Genomic DNA, 24777 nt, shown 5'->3' on the forward strand with positions numbered 1-24777 from the left:
CGTCTTTACTGTCACTTTTGATTTAATTGTTTCCTTGCTGAAGTATTAATTTATTTTATGTTTTTCTGAAATCTTACTTATGGTTTCATTAACAATATCTTTATGTGTCAGAAGACGAATGAAAGTCTTTGAAAAAAAAAAGGGGTAAAAAAGCTGTCACTGGTGTGGGACCCTTACAAAACATTCACCTTTGTGCCTTATTTACTCCTGAAAGGTACATTTTAGTACTTAAATGCTACACATTAGTACCTTGTGAAAGGGTGATAAGCAAATGATCACAATTTTCATTTTTGCGTGAACTACCACTGTAATGCTGTTTACTGACACACATTAAAGAGAGACCAGCAGAGTTCAAATCACAACAGTCTAAAAGCAGAAGCAGGCATGAAAACAGCCCGACGTTCAGAGCACAATCTAATTTATAGGCTCTTCCACACACTGAAGCATCATGAACACAATGACAGGAAGCTCTCCAGAGGAACTGACTCGCCTGTTTACCGTGCTTTTACTTCTTTCTGTACTCTGTTAAGAGCTAGCCGTTACCGGGGCGCTGAGGGCCTTTGTGTTTGGGGCCCGTCTCTTGGGTTAGAGATTAATGGTAAGGGTTTTTGATCAAGTAAAGGTCAGAATAACGTCAGTAATATCTCCAGATGAACACTTACTGGACTGAAGCAGCTCAGCTTTACTTGATTCTCCATCAATCATGTTTTAGAGTCTCAAATCTGATCCTCAGGATCTTTTGAGGAGCGTTTGTTTCCAGAAGCTTTACTTTCACTGTTCCTCAGCGGAGGAATGATCTTCACAAGCCTCCAGAACATCTCACATCTTCTGAGGAGCCTTTATTTCTTCAGCTCTCAATCACTGCATTATATGTTTGGAGCATTTCAGCCTCATCTTACTGAGACATATTACTGGAGATATAGAGCCACGATTGAGATTTAGATCCGTTTATGTCAGCATCTGCTCTGCTGTTATAAACATCTCACTGATTTACATCACAAGCAGCAGAATTTCATCATATCAGCATCTGCAGCAAATTCATATTTTTGCTCAGTTTGAGACCGGAGTTGTTTTTTTCCTCCATATTCTCACTATATCAGATGCATCAAATATAATACAAAACATAAAACACACACGCAAACTTTTTATAAAAAATGTAGTCTAAAGGTTGAATGAACTGTTCCGTTTCATTGTTTTCTGACTGTGCTTCATATGTCAGGCATCACAGGGTTAATAGTGCCCAGACAGGAATCTCTTGAGATCTCTCTGCTATCTCTCCACAGCTCTCAACAGCTCAGAGAGGAAGAGGAAGCTTTGGAGAGCGTCACTCTGGACCCGACTTCAAGAAAGCTTCAGAAGACAGACACACAGAATATATGGAGAACTCACAACTTTATTAGCCTTTATAACTGAACACAAACAATCACAAACGTCTCATCCATCGGCGTCTCTGAGCAAGATAAGAGTGACGCGTGTCACCGGCCTCAGCAGGATTTGAGGCGCCGGTGTTTTCTCTCCCGAGCCGCTGGAGTTCAGCCGGAGTTCACAGCAGATGTTTGCCAGGAGTCTCATGCTGCAGGAAAGCTAAATTGCTTCCGGACTGACATCCACAGCAACAAACGTCCCCGTGACGGTTCAGACTCGGCTCAGGGTTACGATGTCCGAGGGGAAGCCGTCTCTCAGCAGGATCCCTCGGCCCCGCTGGCAGTCCAGCTCAGATACGAACCCGTACCAGTAGATGACCAGACCGGGACCAAACCTGCAGACGGGAGAGAAAGTGTCCAGAAGAAAACACTCAATTGCACACCACAACCACAACATTTTGGGGAGACGAGCACATTTAAAATCATGATAAAGTCACTTCTGTTGAGCTCATGGTGGCTGACACTGAAGAAATGATGGAGATTTTAGGACAGAAGAATTTTGCAAAAGAAAAAAAAAAAAAATTCCAATACAAATATCTAAACGTCCTTAAATCAGGACACATTTACTTGAAAATCTAAACAACTTAACAATAAATATAATTAAAATAAATATGTCTGTCAATAGGGTTTGAAAAATATGGCCTATTTACACCATGAGATAAAAAATTAAAAAGAAAGTAAACTTAAAAAGGTAAAACTTTTAATCTCACAATTCAGACTTACAATTATATATATATATATAAAAATAGTGAGATCTAAACTCAGAATTGCAAGAAAAAGTCCATTACTTTGAATGTCAAACAAAAAATAATCTTATTTTCTTTTTGAATACATTTTTTAAGCATAAACTCAATTATTTTTGATAGATTTGTTTAAGTTTTCAACTTAATATCTGAAGTAATCTTGCACCTCCAGTAACTGTATCTTGATTTAAAGGGGTCATGAACTGAGAAATCAAATTCCCTTGATATTTTGACATATAACAGGTCAATGTATTATAAAAACATCCAGTAAGTTTCAATACTCTAAACATTCTCGTTAGTTTAGAAACAGCTTTTATTGAAACCAAGCTCAGAAAATGACTCGTTTCGGGATGTGCCGCTTTATGATGTAATAGTGTGGCTAAGCCCCGCCTCCACAGGAAAATATCAACGCCTGCTTCAACAGCTCGGCATCTTTAGCCCCGCCCACCGATTCTACATCACTGTCTCTTTAGCCCCGCCCACCGACTCTACAGCACTGTCTCTTTAGCCCCGCCCACCGACTCTACAGCACTGTCTCTTTAGCCCCGCCCACCGACTCTACAGCACTGTCTCTTTAGCCCCGCCCACCGACTCTACAGCACTGTCTCTTTAGCCCCGCCCACCGACTCTACAGCACTGTCTCTTTAGCCCCGCCCACCGACTCTACAGCACTGTCTCTTTAGCCCCGCCCACCGACTCTACAGCACTGTCTCTTTAGCCCCGCCCACCGACTCTACAGCACTGTCTCTTTAGCCCCGCCCACCGACTCTACAGCACTGTCTCTTTAGCCCCGCCCACCGACTCTACAGCACTGTCTCTTTAGCCCCGCCCACCGACTCTACAGCACTACCTCTTTAGCCCCGCCCACCGATTCTACATCACTGTCTCTTTAGCCCTGCCCCCTGACACGTGCTTGTAGTAGGACGAGAGGAAACAATAGAGAGACGCAAACACAGAATTACTCCAACAGAACCATACAGATGACTTTACAAGATCACAAGACACTGTTGACACTGCAAGACGCAGCACAGACGTGTGAGGAAACCTGCTGTCACCACTACTGCATTGTGCTCCAGACCGTTTGATATGAACTGAGTTTATATCACCTTTTTAACCCAGATGACCCATGTTGTTTTCAGAGTACATCACAGCAGCGTCTGTCTGTTATTTTAATTAGTGAAACCGTCAGCCAATCACAGCAGTGGGCGTTTACTATATAAAATATAAAAACAGAGCGTTCTGCAGAGAGGCTTAAAAACAGCACAGAAAATAACTTATAAATTATGATGTTTTTATGCAAAATCACACTAGCACTATAAGAAAACCTCAGAGAACATCATAAAATAATAAAAAATGCAGTTCCTTTATGGATATTTAGATATTTGTACTGAAAAACAAGACAAAAACATTATTTTTGCAGTGCATTAAACCACTCAACAACAACTAGCTGTTCAGTTCCGCTCATGTAAACATGGTAGTGAATGAATCAGGAGTGAATCAGGTCATAAAATGTGCTTCTGTGCGAGTAAACCGCTGATTTAACCCTAAAGCTCATGAAATCTCACGAGGCCTGACTTCACTGATCCTCGCAAACTGTCCACTAACACAGGTGAAGAAAGACTGACATCAACAGCAACCGATCACAGTTAGTTCTACCAACCACAATAACTGGAAACGGAGTCAGGCCAGCCAGCGAGTGTGAGTGTGTGTTCTGGGCCGTTCGGTTCAGGCCCGTGCTCTCTTTATCACACACTGATTCACGGTCCTGAAGGAACGAGCCGAAACCAACAGCCCTAACAGACGCAGCACAGCTTCATCGCTGGAGAAACGTGGACGGGTCCAGTGAAACCGTCAGCCAATCACAGCAGTGGGCGTTTACTATATAAAATATAAAAACAGAGCGTTCTGCAGAGAGGCTTAAAAACAGCACAGAAAATAACTTATAAATTATGATTTTTTTATGCAAAATCACACTAGCACTATAAGAAAACCTCAGAGAACATCATAAAATAATAAAAAATGCAGTTCCTTTATGGATATTTAGATATTTGTACTGAAAAACAAGACAAAAACATTATTTTTGCAGTGCATTAAACCACTCAACAACAACTAGCCGTTCAGTTCCGCTCATGTAAACATGGTAGTGAATGAATCAGGAGTGAATCAGGTCATAAAATGTGCTTCTGTGCGAGTAAACCGCTGATTTAACCCTAAAGCTCATGAAATCTCACGAGGCCTGACTTCACTGATCCTCGCAAACTGTCCACTAACACAGGTGAAGAAAGACTGACATCAACAGCAACCGATCACAGTTAGTTCTACCAACCACAATAACTGGAAACGGAGTCAGGCCAGCCAGCGAGTGTGAGTGTGTGTTCTGGGCCGTTCGGTTCAGGCCCGTGCTCTCTTTATCACACACTGATTCACGGTCCTGAAGGAACGAGCCGAAACCAACAGCCCTAACAGACGCAGCACAGCTTCATCGCTGGAGAAACGTGGACGGGTCCCATCCTTTCTATGGAAATATTGTGGACGTGCAATGTAAACATTTGCATGCTATAAGACGAGAGGTGCAGCGAATGCGGTGACGTATGGAGGTCTGGACAGAGAGAGAAGCCAAGAAACCTTGAGTTATTACAGTGTTGTTTTTAACTAATTGACCCTCATGTTCTGTTGAGGCTCTGAGATCTCAAGGCCCTTTTAAGAGCTTGAAAAACCTACTTAACACTGACGTATCTGGCTGATATTTCATACACTGTAACCCTATGAGACGTCATCAAAAGTTCAACTGCTCTTTGAGGTGTCAGCGAGTGACTATTGCGCACATTACAGACATTCACTCCTGACAGCTGCCGACTCTGATTTGTCTTCATGTATTTTTCCACACTGACCCCAAACAGAAACAGCGCTAGTGTTCTGGATAACAGTCACGCCTGTGAGAGGGATGTCTGCTTCATGATTGAACAGACTAAACAAACTAAACCAAGATCACACAATAGCAAAAAGAAAATATATTCAAATATTGCTGAAAATCTTGAACACTGTCTGCGCGTCAAACTGAGTGAAACAACAAATGTTCATTTGTTAATGTGATGAATTACATCCATGAAAAATCACCTCAAGACCAGATTTGCCATTGTATGTCATTTAACACAATATACTACATTTTATATCTAATTTAAGCATTACATATTATTACAAAAGTACACATTTTTTTTATACATCATGACCTAGGATTTTGTCAATAGTTTCACAAACAAAACTCTAGTTTTTCTGCAGTTTTTAGCTTCACTCTACCTCATGCATTTTCTTATATTATTCTCTTTATTACAGGTAGTGTTAATTTTGTCAGCTATTTTTTATTCTTAGTCTTAATCCTGTGTCAAATGTAACTTGTAGTTTTTATCATATTTAGTCAACTTGTCCTGTTTTAGTTTTAGTCGACTTTTAGTCAGTGGAAACTTACACATTTTCGTCTTACTGTATAATGGTTAAAATGATGAAAAAAAAATATTATTTTGCTCAATTTTAATTGCAATGATTGTTGTAATTTGGGAAATTTATTTGTACATTTCATCAGAAGTTGCTCTTTCGCCAATAAGCAGAAATCAATAGAATATCGACTCATATGCATGGTTTATTTGACCTCATCTAGTGTACAGATTTATAACTGGATATCAGTTAGAGGCTAAATAAACACCAAAGACTTCAGATATACACTCGCACTGTCTACGTTATGAAAACTGCTGTAACAAAAATAACAGCGATATTGCATGTTCATTTAATCTGTTATCGTTTCATGACCTTATTATCGTCTCGTTTTCATCAGGGGAAAACAACCTCATTGACGAAAATTTTTCGTCATAGTTTTCGTTAACGAAATTAACACTAATTACAATTTTCTAAATTCCTGTATCAAGAATGGCCAGTTTCGTTCATGTTTTTCCAAAGTTCCAAAATGAATGGTTTTCTATATGCTTTGTTTATAGATAACACTCTATACTGTTTTATTTACATTTTTTTTTATATATTAATTTTAATTGTATTTCAGTGTTTCCGACACTGTTCCTGGAGGAACATCATCATCCAAAACCGTGTTGCCGTGCCTCCAGGAACGCTGATCTGGTCGTCACATAAATGCCAGTGGTAATAGTCCGTGTTTGAACTGGCCCTGTTTTATTTTAATAGTATCTGAAGGAAGCAAATGTCCTCTTGCCATACAGTAGCTCTGATTTGCCCGCATTGAATGGAAATCGCCTCACTATATTGATTTATCATAACGTCAGATGGGTTGGGACAGGATGACATAGACGAGTCGTGCTCTTCTACTGACTGCTGGGTTTGGATGAGCAAACAAGGAAGGGAAAACAAGAAGTTGACTTGATCAGCACATTTGATATCATGAGGTCGAGGGTACAAAACAACCCCAAGAGAAGCGGCACAGTGGCGAAGGGTCTCGGGTTAAATAGATGCGCTTGTAACCCCCGAGGGAGGTGTCCGAACAGCTTCCGCTCCGGAGGCAAAAACACAAAGGCCGCTGTACTTCAATGCAAAGGTTCCATAAATAAAGGCATAAACGGACACGGGGCTCCAATTATAATTGAGGTCTATTATGTGGGCCACCGCTTCGCCACCTAAATCTGGCACAAGTATCGCTCGGGGGAAGTCAGTGATCTTCCAATAAACATCTAACTGCGTAACGAGTCGGTGAAATTGTTTGTGAAATGTAGCTAATTTGGAGCGTGTTGGCTTTGGCGGGCGGAGAGAGTGGGATGCCGCTGAGAGCGTCGCTGGCAGACACGCTGCCATTAGGCGTAACGAGCGCCCCGCGTTTGATTTTAAAGCAGGTGCCATGCTGGTTAAAAAGGCATTTTAATGAGAGCGCAGCACTTAAGAACAAAAAGCTGAAAGGAGGTGCTGAGAGAGTGAGTCGGCGTTTGAGTGGCCTCCACCCCATCAATGCACACACATAATCACGGCGTAATTGAATAACTAATTACAGCCCTCCGCGGTGTCATCTCTGCTCGCAGATCCTGGCAGCTTCCAGAGGACACCGTTTGAGTGGAGCGCGCTGACATCTAAACATGCTGCGTTGAAACATGAACATCCCTCCGATTGAGGCTATTTTGACCTCATAGGAACATTCAAGTGATTATAGCACAGAAGTCAGTGAGGTTTCCACCTGAAAACACTTCATCCACTGCCTGCTGCTGCCTTCCCAAGAGTCTTGGATTAGTCTCCTCTAACCAGGATTCATTTCAAAACGCAGCTTCTTCTCTACATGTTGGCTTTCTGTCCACACTGAGATCATGTTTTTATCCTGCTGAAATTGACTTTTTGAAGATGCTCTCTCAAGTGAATAAATTTGAAAACACCGTTTGGTGTGGACTGGGAAAAATTAGGTATTTGAAAACAATGATGCATGTATAATCATGACACATTACAATATATATATACACACACACACATATGTTTATATATCTATCATAAAATGAATTAAACATTACATTACACCAGGGTTTCCCAAACTGGGCTTCATGTAAAAACTGCAGTGAGTTTGTGAGTCGATAAAAAGCTAATAATGTAAAATTGTAATGTAAAAAGTTAAAATAAAAATAATTAAACACCCGAACACTAAAAACAGAAATATTTTATCTGTTTAACTGCATGTCATTGTGACCATTAACCAACATCAGAGAACTGTGAACATGCAAATATCTTATTAAATTACTGAAATATTAACTTCCTCAGACATATTTCAAGTAAATATTTTATTTTAAGGGGTTTGGCTGGCCAAGACGTTTGTGAATCACTGCATTATATGAACAAGCATGAATAAACATGAAAACAGCAGAGACATTACATGGTTTGAAGAGCTTTTGTCCAGAATCAACAGGCACTGAAGCTCACTGGATATGATGATGAAGACAGTGTTTCACAGCCTTATTTAGTAACTTGTATAATTGTGTGTTTCATACCTGGTCTAACTGCTTGAAAGGTGCTTTCCCCCTAAAGTCGGCAGCATGGTTTGCAAATTTATTTACACGACATTTGTGAATATAGTCCAAGCTAAATGGTATGACACACAGTAAGATTCAGGAAGGAAAACTAAAAAACAAGATTTAGGGAGAATCAATGAATTATGAATAATTTACTGCATTGTGTGAATAATATGCAATCATGTAATCCATAGAAAAGCAACTGTAATCTGATTATGAGCATTATAAAATGTTATATACTCTAATTACGAATACTTAATTTATGAATCTGATTACGTGATCCAGATTACATGTGATCAGTTACCCAGCACTGCTTGCTTTATATCTTCATATTATATTCCTGCAAAGACAACAGAACATTCACTGCTGTCCTGCGGCGAAACATGAGGGCAGATGCGTTTCAGACCGCACATGGAATGCTGAATAAGTGTGACCTGGATGCACCAGTGAGATGCTTTGCTAATATAATAATCGTGACATAAGGACAGGCTGAGAACTTTATTAAGTCTGGTCTCTTTGTATCATCCCAGTGCTTTTAGTACAATTTATGCTTGCGCAGTAAAATGACTTGAACGTTTTCTGATGTTTCAGTGTGGATGAGAAATGCTTAAAAAGCACTAGTGTGAACGGAGAGCATTTTGAAATGAAAATGCTGTTTCCAAACGCATCTGGATGAATATAGACGTAGCCTGTGTTGGAGTAGCAGGTTGGACATACTGAGACTGGCTTGGTACAGAGACGGTGCTCCTACAGTGCTTCAGCGCTCTTCACAGAACCTGGACTCGCTGCTGACGTCATTTATGCTTCTGTAAGAGGACCACATCGACATCAACAGAGGAAGGATTTCAGTGTGGTTCTCCAGTGTTGGAGGGCCAGAGCAGAGGATGGTGTTGTTCCCGCTCCGCTCAGGGCTTGCTCTCAGCGGCTGATTAATTGGTGTTTATTTATAGGGCTTGAACCGGGTTGCAGGAGGCGGGAGGGACTCGAGGCTGCGAGCGAGGCGATATCAGCACGCAACCCGCATATTTTACTGGACCGGCCCCGGGGCCTGCATTCAGGAGCATGGTCACGATAATAAAAAAAGCCTTCACACAAACAGGATGTTTAAAGAGAGCATGAGACACGGCCTCGAACGGACGCTACACAGCCCACGATAAATAAACGCTGTGTCCTACTCCATAAATATCACAAGGTGAACATCCTGACATCCCTGTGACTCTGATGCTGGAGAGGCTTCCTTCTGCGTTCAGCTGTTGTTATTGAAGAGCCCGCTGGCCACTGACGAGCAAAACACAATCGCTGTAATTAAGCTGGAACAGAAAGAGCAAGCAATCTTCCTTCAGGTATAACTCTGCATGACATGTTTATGCTTCTGTTTTCCTGCTGCTCATGAGGTTTCAATCCGGACGAAATGTACCTCCTGTCGAGATTAAAGCAGGATTAAAGTGTTCTATCTAAACGCCTCGGAAACGCACTTGGCCTGAACAGCTCACGTCTCATTTAGTCCCATCAGGGGCGGCTAACAGCCGCTCGAACCCTGAACCCGCGACACATATTGATAAGCTCATTAATGCGTTAGGCTAAAGAGAGCTGCTCTGTCTGCCGTGTGGCCGTAATTGCATAAATCTGCTCAGTGCTCATTATCTGGTGCTTATGGATTAATGATCGCCAGGCTATCGGTGAGGTGAGACCCAATAAACGCCTGACCCGTCTGTGATAATGACGGTGGAGATGGCACTTCCAGATTTAGCCACACCATTTCCTCCAGAGCGACAGCGTGGAGAGCTGGGAAGGTGACGGGAGGACAGAAGAGGGCAAGAAGATTCACCGCAAATCAAATGCAAACATCATTTGCTGCTTAAAGGGATAGTTCACCCAAAAAGGAAAATGTGATGTTTATCTGCTCACCCCCAGGGCATCCAAGATGTAGGTAACTTTGTTTCTTCAGTAGAACACATTTGATGATTTTTAACTCAAACCGTTGCAGTCTGTCAGTCGTATAATGCATGGCAATGGTAACTAAATCTATGAGAGTAAAAAAACATGCACAGACAAATCCAAATTAAACCCTGCGGCTCGTGACGACACATTGATGTCCTAAGACACGAAACGATCGGTTTGTGCCAGAAACCCAACAGTATTTATATCATATTTTACCTCTAATACAGCACTATGTCCAGCTGCTTTGAGCGCGCGCACGGCATCCGGTGCGTGAGGGGTGTACGCATTCTGGCGTAGTTTACGCAAGCGCCGGAAGTGATCTCTCGCACGTATACGTCACTCATTGTTTACACAGTGCACAGTCATTGTAGGTACGACGGCTAATCAAAATGGTACTTACTTGCGCTTATCCGGATTGTTCAAACCGACTTAAAACTAAAAGATTACATTCTCTCGCGCGAACTCGTTGGGGAGCGGTGACTTTCCACGTATTCCCAACTTCTGAGCCTGCTCGCCTGAAGTTATGGTTGATTGCTCTTCGGCTGGATATCAACACAGCTGTTAACGTAAACTACGCCAGAGCGCGTACACACCTGTCCCAAAGACAGTTAGACATAGTGGTGCATTAGAGGTAAAATATGATATAAATACTGTTGGGTTTCTGGCACAAACCGATCGTTTCGTGTGTTAGGACATCAGTGTGTCGTCACGAGCCGCAGGGTTTAATTTGGATTTGTCTGTGCATGTTTTTTTACTCTCATAGATTTTGTTTTCCATTGCCATGCATTATACGGCTGACAGACTGCAACGGGTTGAGTTAAAAATCATAATTTGTGTTCTACTGAAGAAACAAAGTCACCTATATCTTGGATGCCCAGGGGGTAAGCAGATAAACATCACATTTTCATTTTTGGGTGAACTATCCCTTTAATAATACTTTTTAATTTTTTTTAATTCTTTGATGAATGGAAAGTTCAAAAGATCAGCATACTGTATACGTGACCCTGGAGCACAAAACTAGTCATAAGGGTCAATTTTGTGAAATTGAGATTTATACATCATCTGAAAGCTGGATAAATAATCTATCCATTGATGTATGGTTTGTTATGATAGCACAATATTTGGCTGAGATACAACTATTTGAAAATCTGGAATCTGAGGGTGCAAAAAAATCTAAATATTGAGAAAATCATCTTTAAAGTTGTCCAAATGAAGTTCTTAGCAATGCATATTACTAATCAAAAATTAAGTTTTGATATATTTACGGTAGGAAATTTAAAAAAATATCTTCATGGAACATGATCTTTACTTAATATCCTAATGATTTTTGGCATAAAAGAGAAATGTATAATTGTGACCCATACAATGTATGGTTGGCTATTGCTACAAATATCCCCCAGCGACTCAACACTGCTTTTGTGCTGCAGGGATACATTTGTGAAATAGAAGTATTTTGTAACATTATGTCTTTACTGTCACTTTTTTCACACAGAAAAGTTATTTTAAATATTTCACAATATTACTAGTTTTACTACAGTGCGTGCATAATTATCAGGCACGTTGATATTCTGATCAGATTTTTTACCCAAGCACATTTTACCAATTCCAAACCAATTAATCTAACTACTATTAATTTAAGGCTGGAAGTGAAAAACTCCTTATATACAGGTGTGCAGAATTATTAGGCAGGTTTTCTTTTACAGATAAAAAAGAGATTTAACTCAGACTAAATGTCAACAATTATTAGAAGGATACAATACTAGAAATGGCAAAGTTAAGGCATGACCATTGGACAGCGAAATGCTCATTGGTCAGCACGGTCAGAAAACCCCCCAGAAAAGAGACATGTTAACTGCAAAAGAATTAAGAATTTGGTGTGAAACCATCAGGAACCATTTCAAGAAAAGTTATCTTGAGATCTTGAGACAACGCATTGAGAAAACGAATCACTGAATAACGGAATAATCCTCAATTAGACACTCGATTACTGTAATACTGACATTTTTGTACTGTACAATAAAACAATTCTGCAAAAGAAGGATTTCAGCTATCGCACTACAGAGGACGCTCCCGCCGCCACGGGGCTCCTCACTGGACTGTGGGCTCGTAAGAGGCCGACCTCTGGCCTCTCGCCTCAGATCGAGTGTCTCTGCTCTTCATTGACCTCAGTGCTGCTTTCCATCACATTAATGGACAGAAGCTTTCATTAAGACCTCCTGCGAATTCATTAAAACATTAAAGCACTTCATTTCACAGATATGATGCACGAAGTGGTCCATAATAAAAGCAAGACCCACTTCAGAATGCAGAAAATAAATCATCCGCTAAAAACAGCAGGATCTATTAGTCAGGACAAATGAGAAGAAACACATCAGGGCAATGGCTGCTCTTCGTTACCAGATGATATCATAATGAAAAGCCACTGCATTATGGGTAAGAGTTGGGCTGCTGATGAGAATCATCAGGGGATATCGGCTCCTGTAACCTGTTACGCTGAACTCCCAGCAGCCCCGGTGAATAATTAGCCGTCCTCTCTGGGGACATCTAAACAGATCCCTTCAAGTGGCCTCCAGTCTGCGTCGGGCGAGCAGCGTCTAATCCCGCTCTTAACCCCCAGTGCTAATGTGTTTCCAATTGTTAGCGAGCCCCGCTGTAATCAGCAGCGGTTTGCAGTGTAACCCGAGCGCAGTCTGTCCTGCGACCCGGCGCCTCGGTGCTGGAGTGTCCAGCGTCTCCAGACCCTCCTCTGAGATAAACAAGCACTTTACACCCAAGTGCTTCGTCCCAAATAATGATCCACGGAAGGAGGCGCTGAATCCTCAGAAAACCTCCATCAGGTTTACGAGGTCAAACTAAACATTAAGTTAAAGCGGTTCATCACTATATTACAACAGAATCTTTTTAGATAAAGTTATATATAAGTACATCCAATTTTACCTGCATACATACAGTACACGCAAGCAAAGCTAAGTATATAATATGTGACCCTGGAGCACAAAAGCAGTCATAAGGGTCAATTTTTCGAAATTGATATTTATGCATCATCTGAAGCTGAATAAATAAGCTTTCCAGTGATGTATGGTTTGTTAGGATAGCACAATATTTGGCTGAGATACAACTATTTGAAAATCTGGAATCTGAGGGTGCAAAAAAATCTAAATATTGAGAAAATCTCCTTTAAATGAAGTTCTTAGCAATGCATATTACTAATATAATATAAACTAATAATACTTACTACTAATAACTAAATAATATTTACAGTAGGACATTTAACTCACTTTCTATGAAGCCCGTATTTATAATACATTATAAGGGTATTCTTAAGGCATTATAATGAATGCATAATGCATTATAAAAAACCTTATAATATGTTATTATTATGAATATTCATAAGAACATTTTTAATGTTTTATAATATTAAATTATTTGTGGTTATAGGGTCACATCTCAACTGCTTGATTTTTTATTTAGTCGCAAAATGCAAATATATTATCGTCCAGCTCTAATCTGCTAAATGTAACTATAAGGCATGAATCTATTAAGATATTATAAACATTAACATCATGATTTTATGTGACGCTGCTTTAAAAAATGGATATTGGTAAAAGCGCTATGCAAAAAAAAATTTTTTTTTTTTGAAGAGTTTTTCTGAAATGGCCACATTTATATACAGTGTGTGTGTATATATATATATATATGTGTGTGTGTGTGTGTGTGTATAAAACTGACCTGACCATTCATTTCATTTGGGATCTGCAATTTCGGCTACCCTCATACTAACATTTGGAGAGAAAAAAAAAACTCAGCATTTAAAAGTTTGCATACTAGAATGGATAACAGGGTTGAAATGCCAGATTTCCCATATAAATTATGAATGCAGTCAACACTACAATATTTGTCAAAACGGGGATTAAATGAGCTGTTGAATTAACATCAACAATGTACAATAATTTTAAGTTTTTGTGATTTTGAAAAATAATTTAGTTGATATTGCTGTGATTTGTATGGAGGTGGGAGAGGTGGAATTCAGCAGATTCTAATACATTGTTTAAAACTAGCTACTACTTGTGCTTCAGCTCTAATAGTCTCTCTGCAAATAATAGGGATTTGTCTCTCTAATCCTATAAAAAAAGTCATCAGACACTAGCAGCTTATTTCTGCGGTGAATCTGAATCATGAACGCCACTGAAAGCTGGAGGAAGAGCGCTTATGAATAGGTGTGTGAGCTGGCTGTCACACATTTAGAGAGAGAGACACACACACACACTCTCTCGCTCTCTCACACACACACACACACACACACACACACACACACACACACACACACACACACACACACACACACACTCAAAGGACCCTAAAAATAAGTGAAGCCTATCCAAAGAACGTCCACTGAGAAAACAGGCCTGGCTCTCGTCCAAGTCGCCACCTCTGCTGGTGTAACTGTGACTAAATCAACACGTCAGTGCATCTCAACGCCTCCTTCACTCCAGAACACTGATAATACTGAGCCGTTACTGAAATAGGAGAGCGAGGCTGGAAAGACAGATCCTAAATTCCGTATATATATTTATAATCCTGCCCATTGAGAAGCATCAGATCATGATCTCACAAGTTCAATGTTCAGCACTCTGGGGGTCGAGACTCATGGGACCCCATGGGGCCCTTCTCAGCGCTCAACTAACTAGTACTGGACCCTGAATGTCTGGGTGGGAAACTGTGGCCCCTCACACATAAACACACACACGAGTCAAAGTAAACAGCTCAGTTCAACAGTTAAACACTCACTGTGATGAGCAATGAGAGTCTTTCAGCAAGCCTTAAAATAAAACAATACTTCTAATCTAGAAATGGCAGAAATAGGCAAACTTTAATTCTCCAATTAAGCATAATTTCGGTGAAAGCACACACACATAATTCAAATAAATAAATGTGCAATATTTATAATACACTATCAATCCACTGATTTTTTGATCTCTCTGCATGAAAAAAAAAAGTTATTTGATATGTAAATGAACAACTGAGCAAACAGACCTCGTCAGCGTGTGATTGGCTGGACGGATGAAGCAGCACTGGAGATAAAAGCTGCTCAATGTTTTCACTAACAAGCTGCACTGCAAATCAGATTTCACTGTCATTTTAAAACATTTGCAAAGCAAACAAATCTCAAGCGGGTGAAGAGTCCACCTCTGGGCCTCCAAAGCCTGCGAGACATGAGAGCGCAGCTAAACTAATTATCCAGAGGATCAAACTGGACGTTAAATACTCCAAACATGGAATAAAGGAATCAAACGGCGACAAGCAGGGGTCACGGCAAAGCCAAGCAGCATCCCTCGGGCGGTCTGGACTGATTGTCACTCGTTTGGAGGTTGCTGAGGTTGGTGGGCTCAGGGGTTTGTCAGTCCGACAGTTTAACCCTGTTTTCCAAAGGAAACAAACAGACGGCTCTCCGAGGATGACAGCGCTGACCTTTCAGAGTTTAAGGAAGGGGAAGAGGAAGGGGAGGGAGACTTCTGGAGAGATCTTAGAAACCTATCAAATACATCTCCCCTTCCTTAAGCGCTATTCATAAATACATAACATACGCTTATATATAAACTATACATTTATATGTAAACAAAAAGCTCCTTACAGAAAAAAGCACAGGGAAATTAGCACTTCAAATAAATAAAATGAGCTCCAATCGATGGTGTTTAGATGCTCTATTGGTTGAATGTCTTTCCGCTACACAAATATGTAGGTAAGAACATAAATCACCTATTGTACACAAGCGCTTGCGTGGCCATACTCCATCATTCACATATGAATGGAAGTGAACTGAATCCAGCGTGCCCGACCCTTTAGAGGGCTTTCAGAAGGATTTGAGCCATTGTCCTGCTGGAAAATGAATCAGAACAAAAAAAAAAGGCTTAAAATGCCAATTCACCATCAATTTCAATTGAATTAAGGTTGCAAACAGGATGTAGAATTGCAATTCAAATTTAAGCTCGCAGTAGTAGGAAATTAAACTGGAATGAACTTCAGAGAGCATGCTACGTTTTAGCCACAAAATATACCTGTAATAATGTTATTTAGACCTTACCGACTGATTGAGCATTTGCTTTCATCCATACTGACAGACAGGGCCATTCTCATGAGACCTGCATCCTCTAACTCACATTGGGCCCCGCTTGACACGGGTTTGATATTTTGAGCTGATTTTAGTACACATATTGTTTTCATTTGCCATTTGTTTCATTTGTTTGTGCTTGGAATGACCTTAAAGTCTAGCAGTGTTCACACTACTACGTGTTCCTTAAGCCACAGTCACACTAGACTTTGCACACACAACACTTCTGTGGACACTAGGGGTGTAACGGTACACGTATTCACAGCGAAAATTTTTGGTACGGTGCACATGTGTACCGATCAAATACAGCATTGTTTTAACCACTGCATGAGCAGAACTTCAATGGAAACTTCCAGTTTTATATATTGTTACTTTTGATAAGAAACGAAGTCTCATCGTTCAAATTATGTAAATTTTTTAATAAAATGCAAATTTCCTATAAACGCCTCAGTTCAAACGGAAGCGTGATCATCTCTTCCTCTTTACTACTAGTTATAACACAAAATAAACATGAATGAACATCTAACACCTCGCGTAATCGCTCAATCAGTGTTTCAACCGCAGAAAGACGGCAATAAAACAGCTTGTAAACAAAACGTCACGTAGCATTTCATTTCCCTTGATTTCATCATCAGTGTTCACAGCTATAAATGCGCTATAAATGAAGTCTAGAGAAGAGCATTTCGTGAAATATTAGACTATACTCATTATATTTTACTTTACCTGTTAGTGATGTCTTAATTATTTCATGCATGTTTAAATAAATCTGTTATGAAGCAAGTTATGAGAGGCACTGTATAAATGAATATATTTCAACAACAAATAGAACTTTTATAATTTAGAAGTTAATTTAAAAACTGCATTATGTGCAATTTACAAGTTTGCGTAAATTTTTTTTTAAGTTGAGTGTTGCTTGTTAAATTTAAAAATAAATAGTAATTAAATTTAAGTTTGGGCTCTGTTGTTAACTGTAAACTTATAGTAGGCCTAACGTAAAAGGGCTCACTGAGCTTGCGTTTCTGGTCTCCCGCATTCACGTTTATGAATGGACGTCAATGGAACGAAAGTGCGGTTTGTGATCAGCGCTTTAGTCATTCAGTGTATATTTCAGTTGGCAAGACACCCAGATATCATATTTTAAAAGTCACGTTGAGTACTCCAGTCTTAAAGCGCCGTTCATACAGCATTGTTGGTGTAAGAACACATGCAGACTGAGGTTTTGAAGATGCTGTGTCCAGTTCTCAGTGTGCTGTGCACATAAACGCATGCATGTGAACATCTCCTCTTGATCTCAGGAAGTTTGACGACATGCGTTTTCAGACTGCGCAAATAACTGTTTTTGTTAAATTGGCAGCCCTAGTTATTGCATTGTCTTTCAAGCCAAATGACATGTCAATACATATGCATAAATACATCCATGAACACCTAAAGCTGCATGCATCAGACCGTCAGCTGCAGTCATGTCCTCTGTTAAAGCTGAAGCAACGGCAGCCTGCAGACATTTATTCTGCTCTGATGTTCCTAAAACACTTGGGGAAAAAAATCAAGGCCGGAGCCCTTTTCACTTTTCGCCTCAAATTGCCTCATCTCTCTGTCAGGGAGCCAAAGGGGACTCCATTAGAGCGGTCCGGAGTGGAGGCGCTCCCCCACGGGCGCTCCATTTAGCCGTTCGCTCTGCCCCGTGAAGCCTGTCCACATCAAATTAGAGCGGCCCGTCCCCCGTATGATGGTTTGGGTCCCGCGCCTGTCACCGGCTGTCAGCCGGACATGCGGTTTGGGTACATAAAGCTGACAGGTAATCTTAATGTCTTCAATTAGCCCAATTAGTTATGTCATAAACAATTTGATAAGTGCTCAAGCAACACAAACACACACACACAGAGATCATGCGTTAATGAAAGGCATAATAAGGTTCATCAGTGACAGAGGGTCGCGGTTTCTCTCAGCTGGGCCGCGCTTTCTGATACCTGCTCTCCTGAAATTGCACCATCTCCTTTCATTAGCACATCGCAGGCTGAGCATGAGAAAGCCTCTGACAAAACTCATTTGAAGGGAAGGGCGGCAGATTGCCTGCAGCAGGTGCGGCGAGGAGATAAAACAACACGCTCTTCTGTTAGGGCAGAAATGGGCTTTAGGTGCAGACATGCACCACCCAAACACAGAAATACTGCAAAGAATAAACAGCAAAGCGTACCAAGGTCCCTGTAGTTGTAGTCGATGTTTGGCTTGGTGTCTCCTTTCTTATCAAAGGCTGATGTAAACACCCACGCCGTCACTACACGTGCTCCTGTTGTACTGACATGCATGGCCTCTCTGAGCTCACGTACACTGGTCAATATTCACATGTAATCTTTACAGAGAAACACACTGAACTGAGAGGCACATGAGCAGCGGTCGCAACCTTACAGAGCAAGCTGGAGCATTAAGGTGTGGTTACATTCAACATTGCTCTGAGAAACCAAGTTATTACAATAGCAATCCGCACGATCGGGAAAATGTTCCAAACGCAGATTTTATTTCTTTATCAAGTTGATCAATTCAATTCACCTGGAAGCTGTGCTTTATATATCACAACACTACTGAAAAGAGACAATGGACCTTTTTTGAACCCAAAATTTTGCAGAAAAATTTAATTCTAGGCACGAGATCTGTGAAAAAGCTATCCAAATGGTGAAGACATGAGCAATGTTTTTTTTACTTAATTATTGGAAAGGTAAAATAGCTCAGTCTAATTAAAAATACACCACTATTTGCATATTTTATGCTTATTACACAAAAAAAAATTATATTGGATTTATTCTGAAGCCTATTTCACTCAGACATTACTACATTTTACAAATAATTACAAAGAAACAGCAAGGGCCACATTGAATTAAACATGTTACTGCAATAATCCTTGTTTTTAAGAGTACCACTATATTAGCTAAGCAGCACGTCAAACTCTGGAGCCTGAAACCCATCTGATGAGGTTCATTCAGGTAGGACGGCTCCTGCGTTAGATGGTGGATGAGACTTTGAAACGGCGCTAAAGAATTCAGCAGGCTGTTTGAGAAGCGATTAGCGTGTACGGGTAACACGGACAGGTGTCCAGTGAGCACTATGGGTCATTACGGCACAACCCTCCCATGAGCGACAAAAAGAAAGACGGGACAGAAGGGCCGTCACTGGGAAGTTGTAATAGGAAATTGCTCTTGGCAACTATTTGTTTAGTACCCAAATCGTTTTTTTTTTTGAGCCAACAGAGTGAGCCCCTTTGGAAAATAGGGCAGCTCTCCCTAATGAGTAATCTATTTCAAAGCAGTCTTGTCTGGGCATGACAGTTTACTGAGAGGCTTGAAGAACTGGTAATTACCAGTGTTACGGGGCAATTAATGCATATTACACTGCGCCACTCGTGGCGGCAACTGTCAGCTCCCCAATAAAAATGAGCACTCTTCAGCTACAGGGTGACATTAATTGGGCCTTTAATGACTATGCACAGGAACCGGGCCAAATAGGAACAAAACACAGGACTCCGGTTGACTCCAGCAAAGGGCTGGAAATTGTACTAAAAATGAGATTAATTGCTGTTGGGGGGAGGAGAAGAAGAGAGGAAGAATAAAAACGGGATGAAATTACAGGGTTCCGGGAGCAGGGCCTTCTCGCCGCAACGGCAATTCTTAATTGTCTTATATATTCTGTGTGTTCGAGGTTCGAGGTTCGAGGTCTACAGCTGCTCACGGGACGCTTCCTTCACAAAAGCAAGAGCCCTTCAAGTACGGCACGCCGATTTGTGTCCAGTGGTGACAATCAGTCCGCTCATGTCTGAAAGGAGTCGAGTAGTGTTTGTGTAGAGCAACACATCCACTCGAAGAGGCATCCATTGTGTGCGATGAAGGAAAAGAACTGGGTTAATTAATGAGGAATCAAGAGGCCTTGGTAGTGAACGCACTCCAGTCTGAAGAGCTCTTGAAGCGGCTGTTCATTGACTCGTCAACCCATCAGCCGTCATTAGTAGCCCTGTTTATCCGAGAATCCTCACCAACCCAAAGCAAAGCATTTGCAAGTGGGTTTTGATGTGGCATTCCCACAGTATTTTTAATACGGAGCATGCACTAGTGCTGTCACGCTCGCACTGTCACCGGCGACGGCTTCAATGCCGCTTTGCACGGGGAAACAGAACGAGCAAATATTTGAATTGCAAAACCACATCATCTTCCAAAGGGATAAAACTTGAGACAACTTCCATGAGTTAAAGACCTACATTTGCCGTGAACACGTGAGTCGTCGGTTCAAGGGGGGCGGTGGGCATAAGCACACTCAACCTAATTTAGCATATCCACATTTGTGTAATGAGATCGGACGTGTTTTAGAGTCGGGTCTCCCAGACGCTTAATGTGAGGAGAGAACCATAAAAATGTTTTTAAGCGGACCACGTATTTATCCGAGATCCGCCACGTGAAATTGCACGGCTTGCAGACTACCTGCCACAGATATGATTATGAAGTGACGTGTAATCACACTAATGCAGAGGGAGCGTGTGAGCTACGTGTCAGCGAGTCCTCACAATGGAAAGGCTGTTTATTCCAAGAATAATTTTTAGCATGCATGTTTCATAGCATATAATGCAACTGCCTTGTCAATTTTGTCACTCCAGCAGGCATGAAAATGATGACAGATAAGATAACAAATCATGGCGAATTTGAAGTGTAATTTCATCATTTTCCGTTCCAGGAAAAACTTGACACTTGAACTTCAAGTTCGAGTCTGTGTGAACATCCATTTGGACACAGAGTTAACACAGTCTTTCCTTCTGAACGTGGGAATTCAAATCTAAAAAAAGACTATGGAATAATAATTTAAGGACTGTTCGTCGAGTCCAAACAAAAGGTTGGTGTTTGTGCATGTTCTGTGCATATCAGCTTGTTTATTAACGCCGGCGCCCATGTAGACACACTGGAGACAGACATGGGCAGAAACCAAACGCCCAGGTGATGGATAACTTCAGCGCACAATGACCTGTGTCAAAGGCGTTTGCTCTAAATCAATTAAGGTGATAAGAGTACTGTGTCGACAGTGCACACCTGAAGTCCCGGCCCTTATCTGCGCGGCGAGGAAGACGCGGTAATAACTAAAGACAAGCTATGACGAAACCACTGTAGCCGCACTGTCAAACACAATTTACAGCCCCTCGTATCTCCTCCCCATGTGCCGTTAAAAACGGTCGTTACGGACGGGCCGGCGCTGGAGTCTCTGGACGGGACCCAGGGGCTTTCTGTCCTCCCGTCTAATGCCACGGGCGGCTTTCATTTGCCGTGATGCATGTAGGGAGGGGTTGGAGGTTGAAGTTGAGAGGAGGGCCGACAGGAAGGAACGCTTTGGGAAGATTACAGCATTTAACATGCTAAGACCTCGCAGCAGTTATTCATTCATCCCTCTGCTTCCTTTTTAGGATGGGGTCACGGGTAGCTTTCCATGCACTGCCATCGGAATAGAGGCAAAGAGTGAGTGTGACATCAAATACTGTGATTTGGTGACCCCTTTTTGTCTGAGTCTTGATTAAAATATGTTTGCTTTCTTATTCAAACTGCCATTTGACAAGCTCGGTCATATTTCAGCGAACTGCACAAACATTCTCTCAGGCCATGGCAGGTTTTTTCCATTGCGTACATGAGGTGATTCTTCCAGCAAATGTTTCCAATGAACATGACACGGCATGACACAAAGTGAATTAAAAGTGGAGGAAAATCAGCAGCTTAAAGGAACAGTGAGAGTTTTGTCATCATGCCGTTCCAAACCTGCATTATTATCATGCATTCATGATCTGGATTATCGTAATACACTCTCCACTAGGTGATCGTCCTGCATCCACATTAAACAAGAGACAGTTATGCCAAAATGTAGCCGCTAGAGTTCTTGCCAGGTCAAGGAATTATCATGTTAGCCCAGTTTTACAACACAGCACTATAAAGCATTTTCTGTAAAGTTAATTTGAAACCACATGTATTGTGAAAAGAGCTATACATAAATCAAACCACATATATTCAACCTTACTAACATGCAGGAAGCCAATGGATTTGAGACCAATGATGTCTAACATCTAAAGACAATATTCTAATACACAAAATGTGAATAAGGTGTGAAAACTGCATCTGAGGGGAGGATTTTCAGCAAACAGTAACTTAAATTTGGGTCTGTTCCTCACAAAAAGCTATCAAACATCTTTAGAAGACTCAGAATATAGTGCACGAGTCACATGGACTACTGTTGTGATGCCTTGAGAAGTTTGGCCATTTAAATTCACTGATTAGCCAAACACTCATCACCAAATTAGGGAAGGTGCTGTGTGCCTCCCTCTGGCTTGCAGACGGATCTGTGAGTGTGATTTAAAGAGACATTCCTGGACATGGAAACGCTGACTGAACCCGAGTGCTCTGCTAGTATAAACACATCCACTGATCTTATGATCTGCACAGTTGTAGTTTGGATGACGCTCAGAGACGTCTGGAGACGATGGACGGCAAATCTGCTTCTGATAGTAACAGTTTTCAAACTCATAGAGAGGAAGTGAATGTAAGACTCCAGCTTTCACCGCTCAACTGTCCTGACCCATATCTAAACTCTTAAATCACAGTTTTTCTTTACCTTAAAAGATATTACTTATTGACCTATTAATTATGCCCAACCTATTTTTCAAATAGAGGAAGTAACTGAATTAGAAGTAGCTAATATCATTGACGCATTAAAAAGCTCTAAAGCAAAGGACGTCCATGGGCTTGATACAAACATTTTTAAATATACTAAAGATTCCTTTGTAGGCACAATAACACATATGGTAAATATGTCCTTTAGGCAAGCAGTTGTTCCATCGGTTTGGAAGGTGGCTACAGTTACTCCAATTTATAAATCTGGAGATAAAACAAATTTGAGCAATTCTAGGCCAATTAGTATCCTTCCGATTATATCTAAGGTAGCAGAACATGGGTAGCTAAGCTTCTTACTAATCCTATAAATAATGGTTTTACTTCTTCACATCCAATGCAGTTTGGTTTTTGCAGTAATTATTCAACAGAATCAACAGTCGGTGCTGCTAGGTTGTATTTACGCTCAATTATCTTTTCACATGTTGAGTATTGTTTTAATAGTTGGTCAACCCTGTCATTTCATTAATGTAACATTTAAAAAATTTTTTTTTTTTAAATATGCTTGTTTTATTTATAAGGTCTGGTATGGGCTTGCTCCCCCTCCGTTAAATGAATTAAAAAAACTGAGGACAGATTATAGTATTGGTACTAGGTCTATTACTAGAGGGGACAGTGAGGTGTCATATAGGCGAACATCTTTTGGACAGAAAGTATTGTCTGTAATAGGGAGTAAATATTGGAATAGCTTACCACAGTCAATAGGACAATGTTATATTTATCATACCTTTAAAGATCATTTCAAAAAGTGGCTTATGACGAATCAGTTGTGTTACCATTTTACTTAAGAATTTTAAATATGTGTTGGGGTATTAATCTTTTATGTAGTGTTGTATGTGTCTTTGTGTGTACCTGTCTAGGGACTGTGGATGTAAATTAGCAATGTTGCTATAATCCGGCTTGTTTACATTCTATATTACTACAAATGTTCATTAACATGCATTGTCCCTATCAAACAAATAAACAATAAATAAATAAATAACTGCACAGACTTCAAATGCAGTGCTGTCGTTATAGGAATAGTTAAAAGTAGAATGGAACACGAGCAGATGTTCAGTAGAATGTTCACGCTGCTCTTTTACATAAAGTGAAAGCAGAAGGTGGAGACCAGTGGCTCTCAAGCTCCAAAACAACACAATATTACCACAACAGTCGTCCACTATATTCTAGGTCTTCAGAAGTCATATGACAAATAGTTCAACGTTTAAAGCATTATTCACTGAAAGTCTTCGCTTGCACCATATATATCATGAAAGTTTTGACTGCAATGACACTAAATGTCACAGATTCTTGCGTGTTTTCTAACAAAAGGTGCATATATGAAAAAAGCCCCACCATGTTCCATTGCTCAGAGCTCTTTACGGTTAAACCGTCACAAGAGCACGAGCTCGGTTACAGATTCTGCTGAAACAAGGTTAATGGAATAAATAAGGAATAAAGGATAGGGAAGAATTAAGGAAAGTGAAAAAGAGAGCGAAGCTTCTGCTACTACTTTAAACCTGAGGAGAAAAACTGTCACAAGGATTTTGACAGCAAAGCAGCATGATTTCTCTTTTAAGTGCAAGATGGACCAGATATATAAGAGGTGTGATGCTAAACACCAACACCGTAGTGCAAGCACATCCACAGAGTCATGTCAGCGTCACACACGGAGCAGAAACAGCCAGAACCAAAAGAGGACAGCGCGGGAAAACATGCCACATAAGATACTGAAAACAGAAGCTTTTACACACAGACACACCAGAACTGAGAAGACCATCGGATATAAAACACTGAATCGTATAAATCCTTCCATTTAAAACATTAAAGTGAATAGATTTTTAATTTTAAAGCATTAAACGTATAAATCTTGAATAAACTGTCTGATGCTCTGCCTTGGAA

At 40.7% G+C, this 24777-nt stretch overlaps 1 protein-coding gene across 1 annotated transcript in view; it reads right to left on the reverse strand.

The window, feature by feature from the left end:
- Positions 1 to 1425: 1425 nt before the first annotated feature.
- The window catches only part of LOC107568570 (uncharacterized protein C15orf41 homolog), a 59846-nt gene continuing 36494 nt past the window's right edge, over positions 1426 to 24777 (reverse strand). Inside the window, exon 10 of the mRNA XM_016254534.1 lies at positions 1426 to 1759. Coding sequence (XP_016110020.1) covers positions 1636 to 1759 — 124 coding nt within the window. The 3' untranslated portion in view covers positions 1426 to 1635. The remainder of the gene's footprint in view (positions 1760 to 24777) is intronic.

Source organism: Sinocyclocheilus grahami, unplaced genomic scaffold (assembly GCF_001515645.1).
Source record: "Sinocyclocheilus grahami isolate Dianchi unplaced genomic scaffold, SAMN03320097.WGS_v1.1 scaffold1258.1, whole genome shotgun sequence".
In the NCBI taxonomy this organism is placed as follows: domain Eukaryota; kingdom Metazoa; phylum Chordata; class Actinopteri; order Cypriniformes; family Cyprinidae; genus Sinocyclocheilus; species Sinocyclocheilus grahami.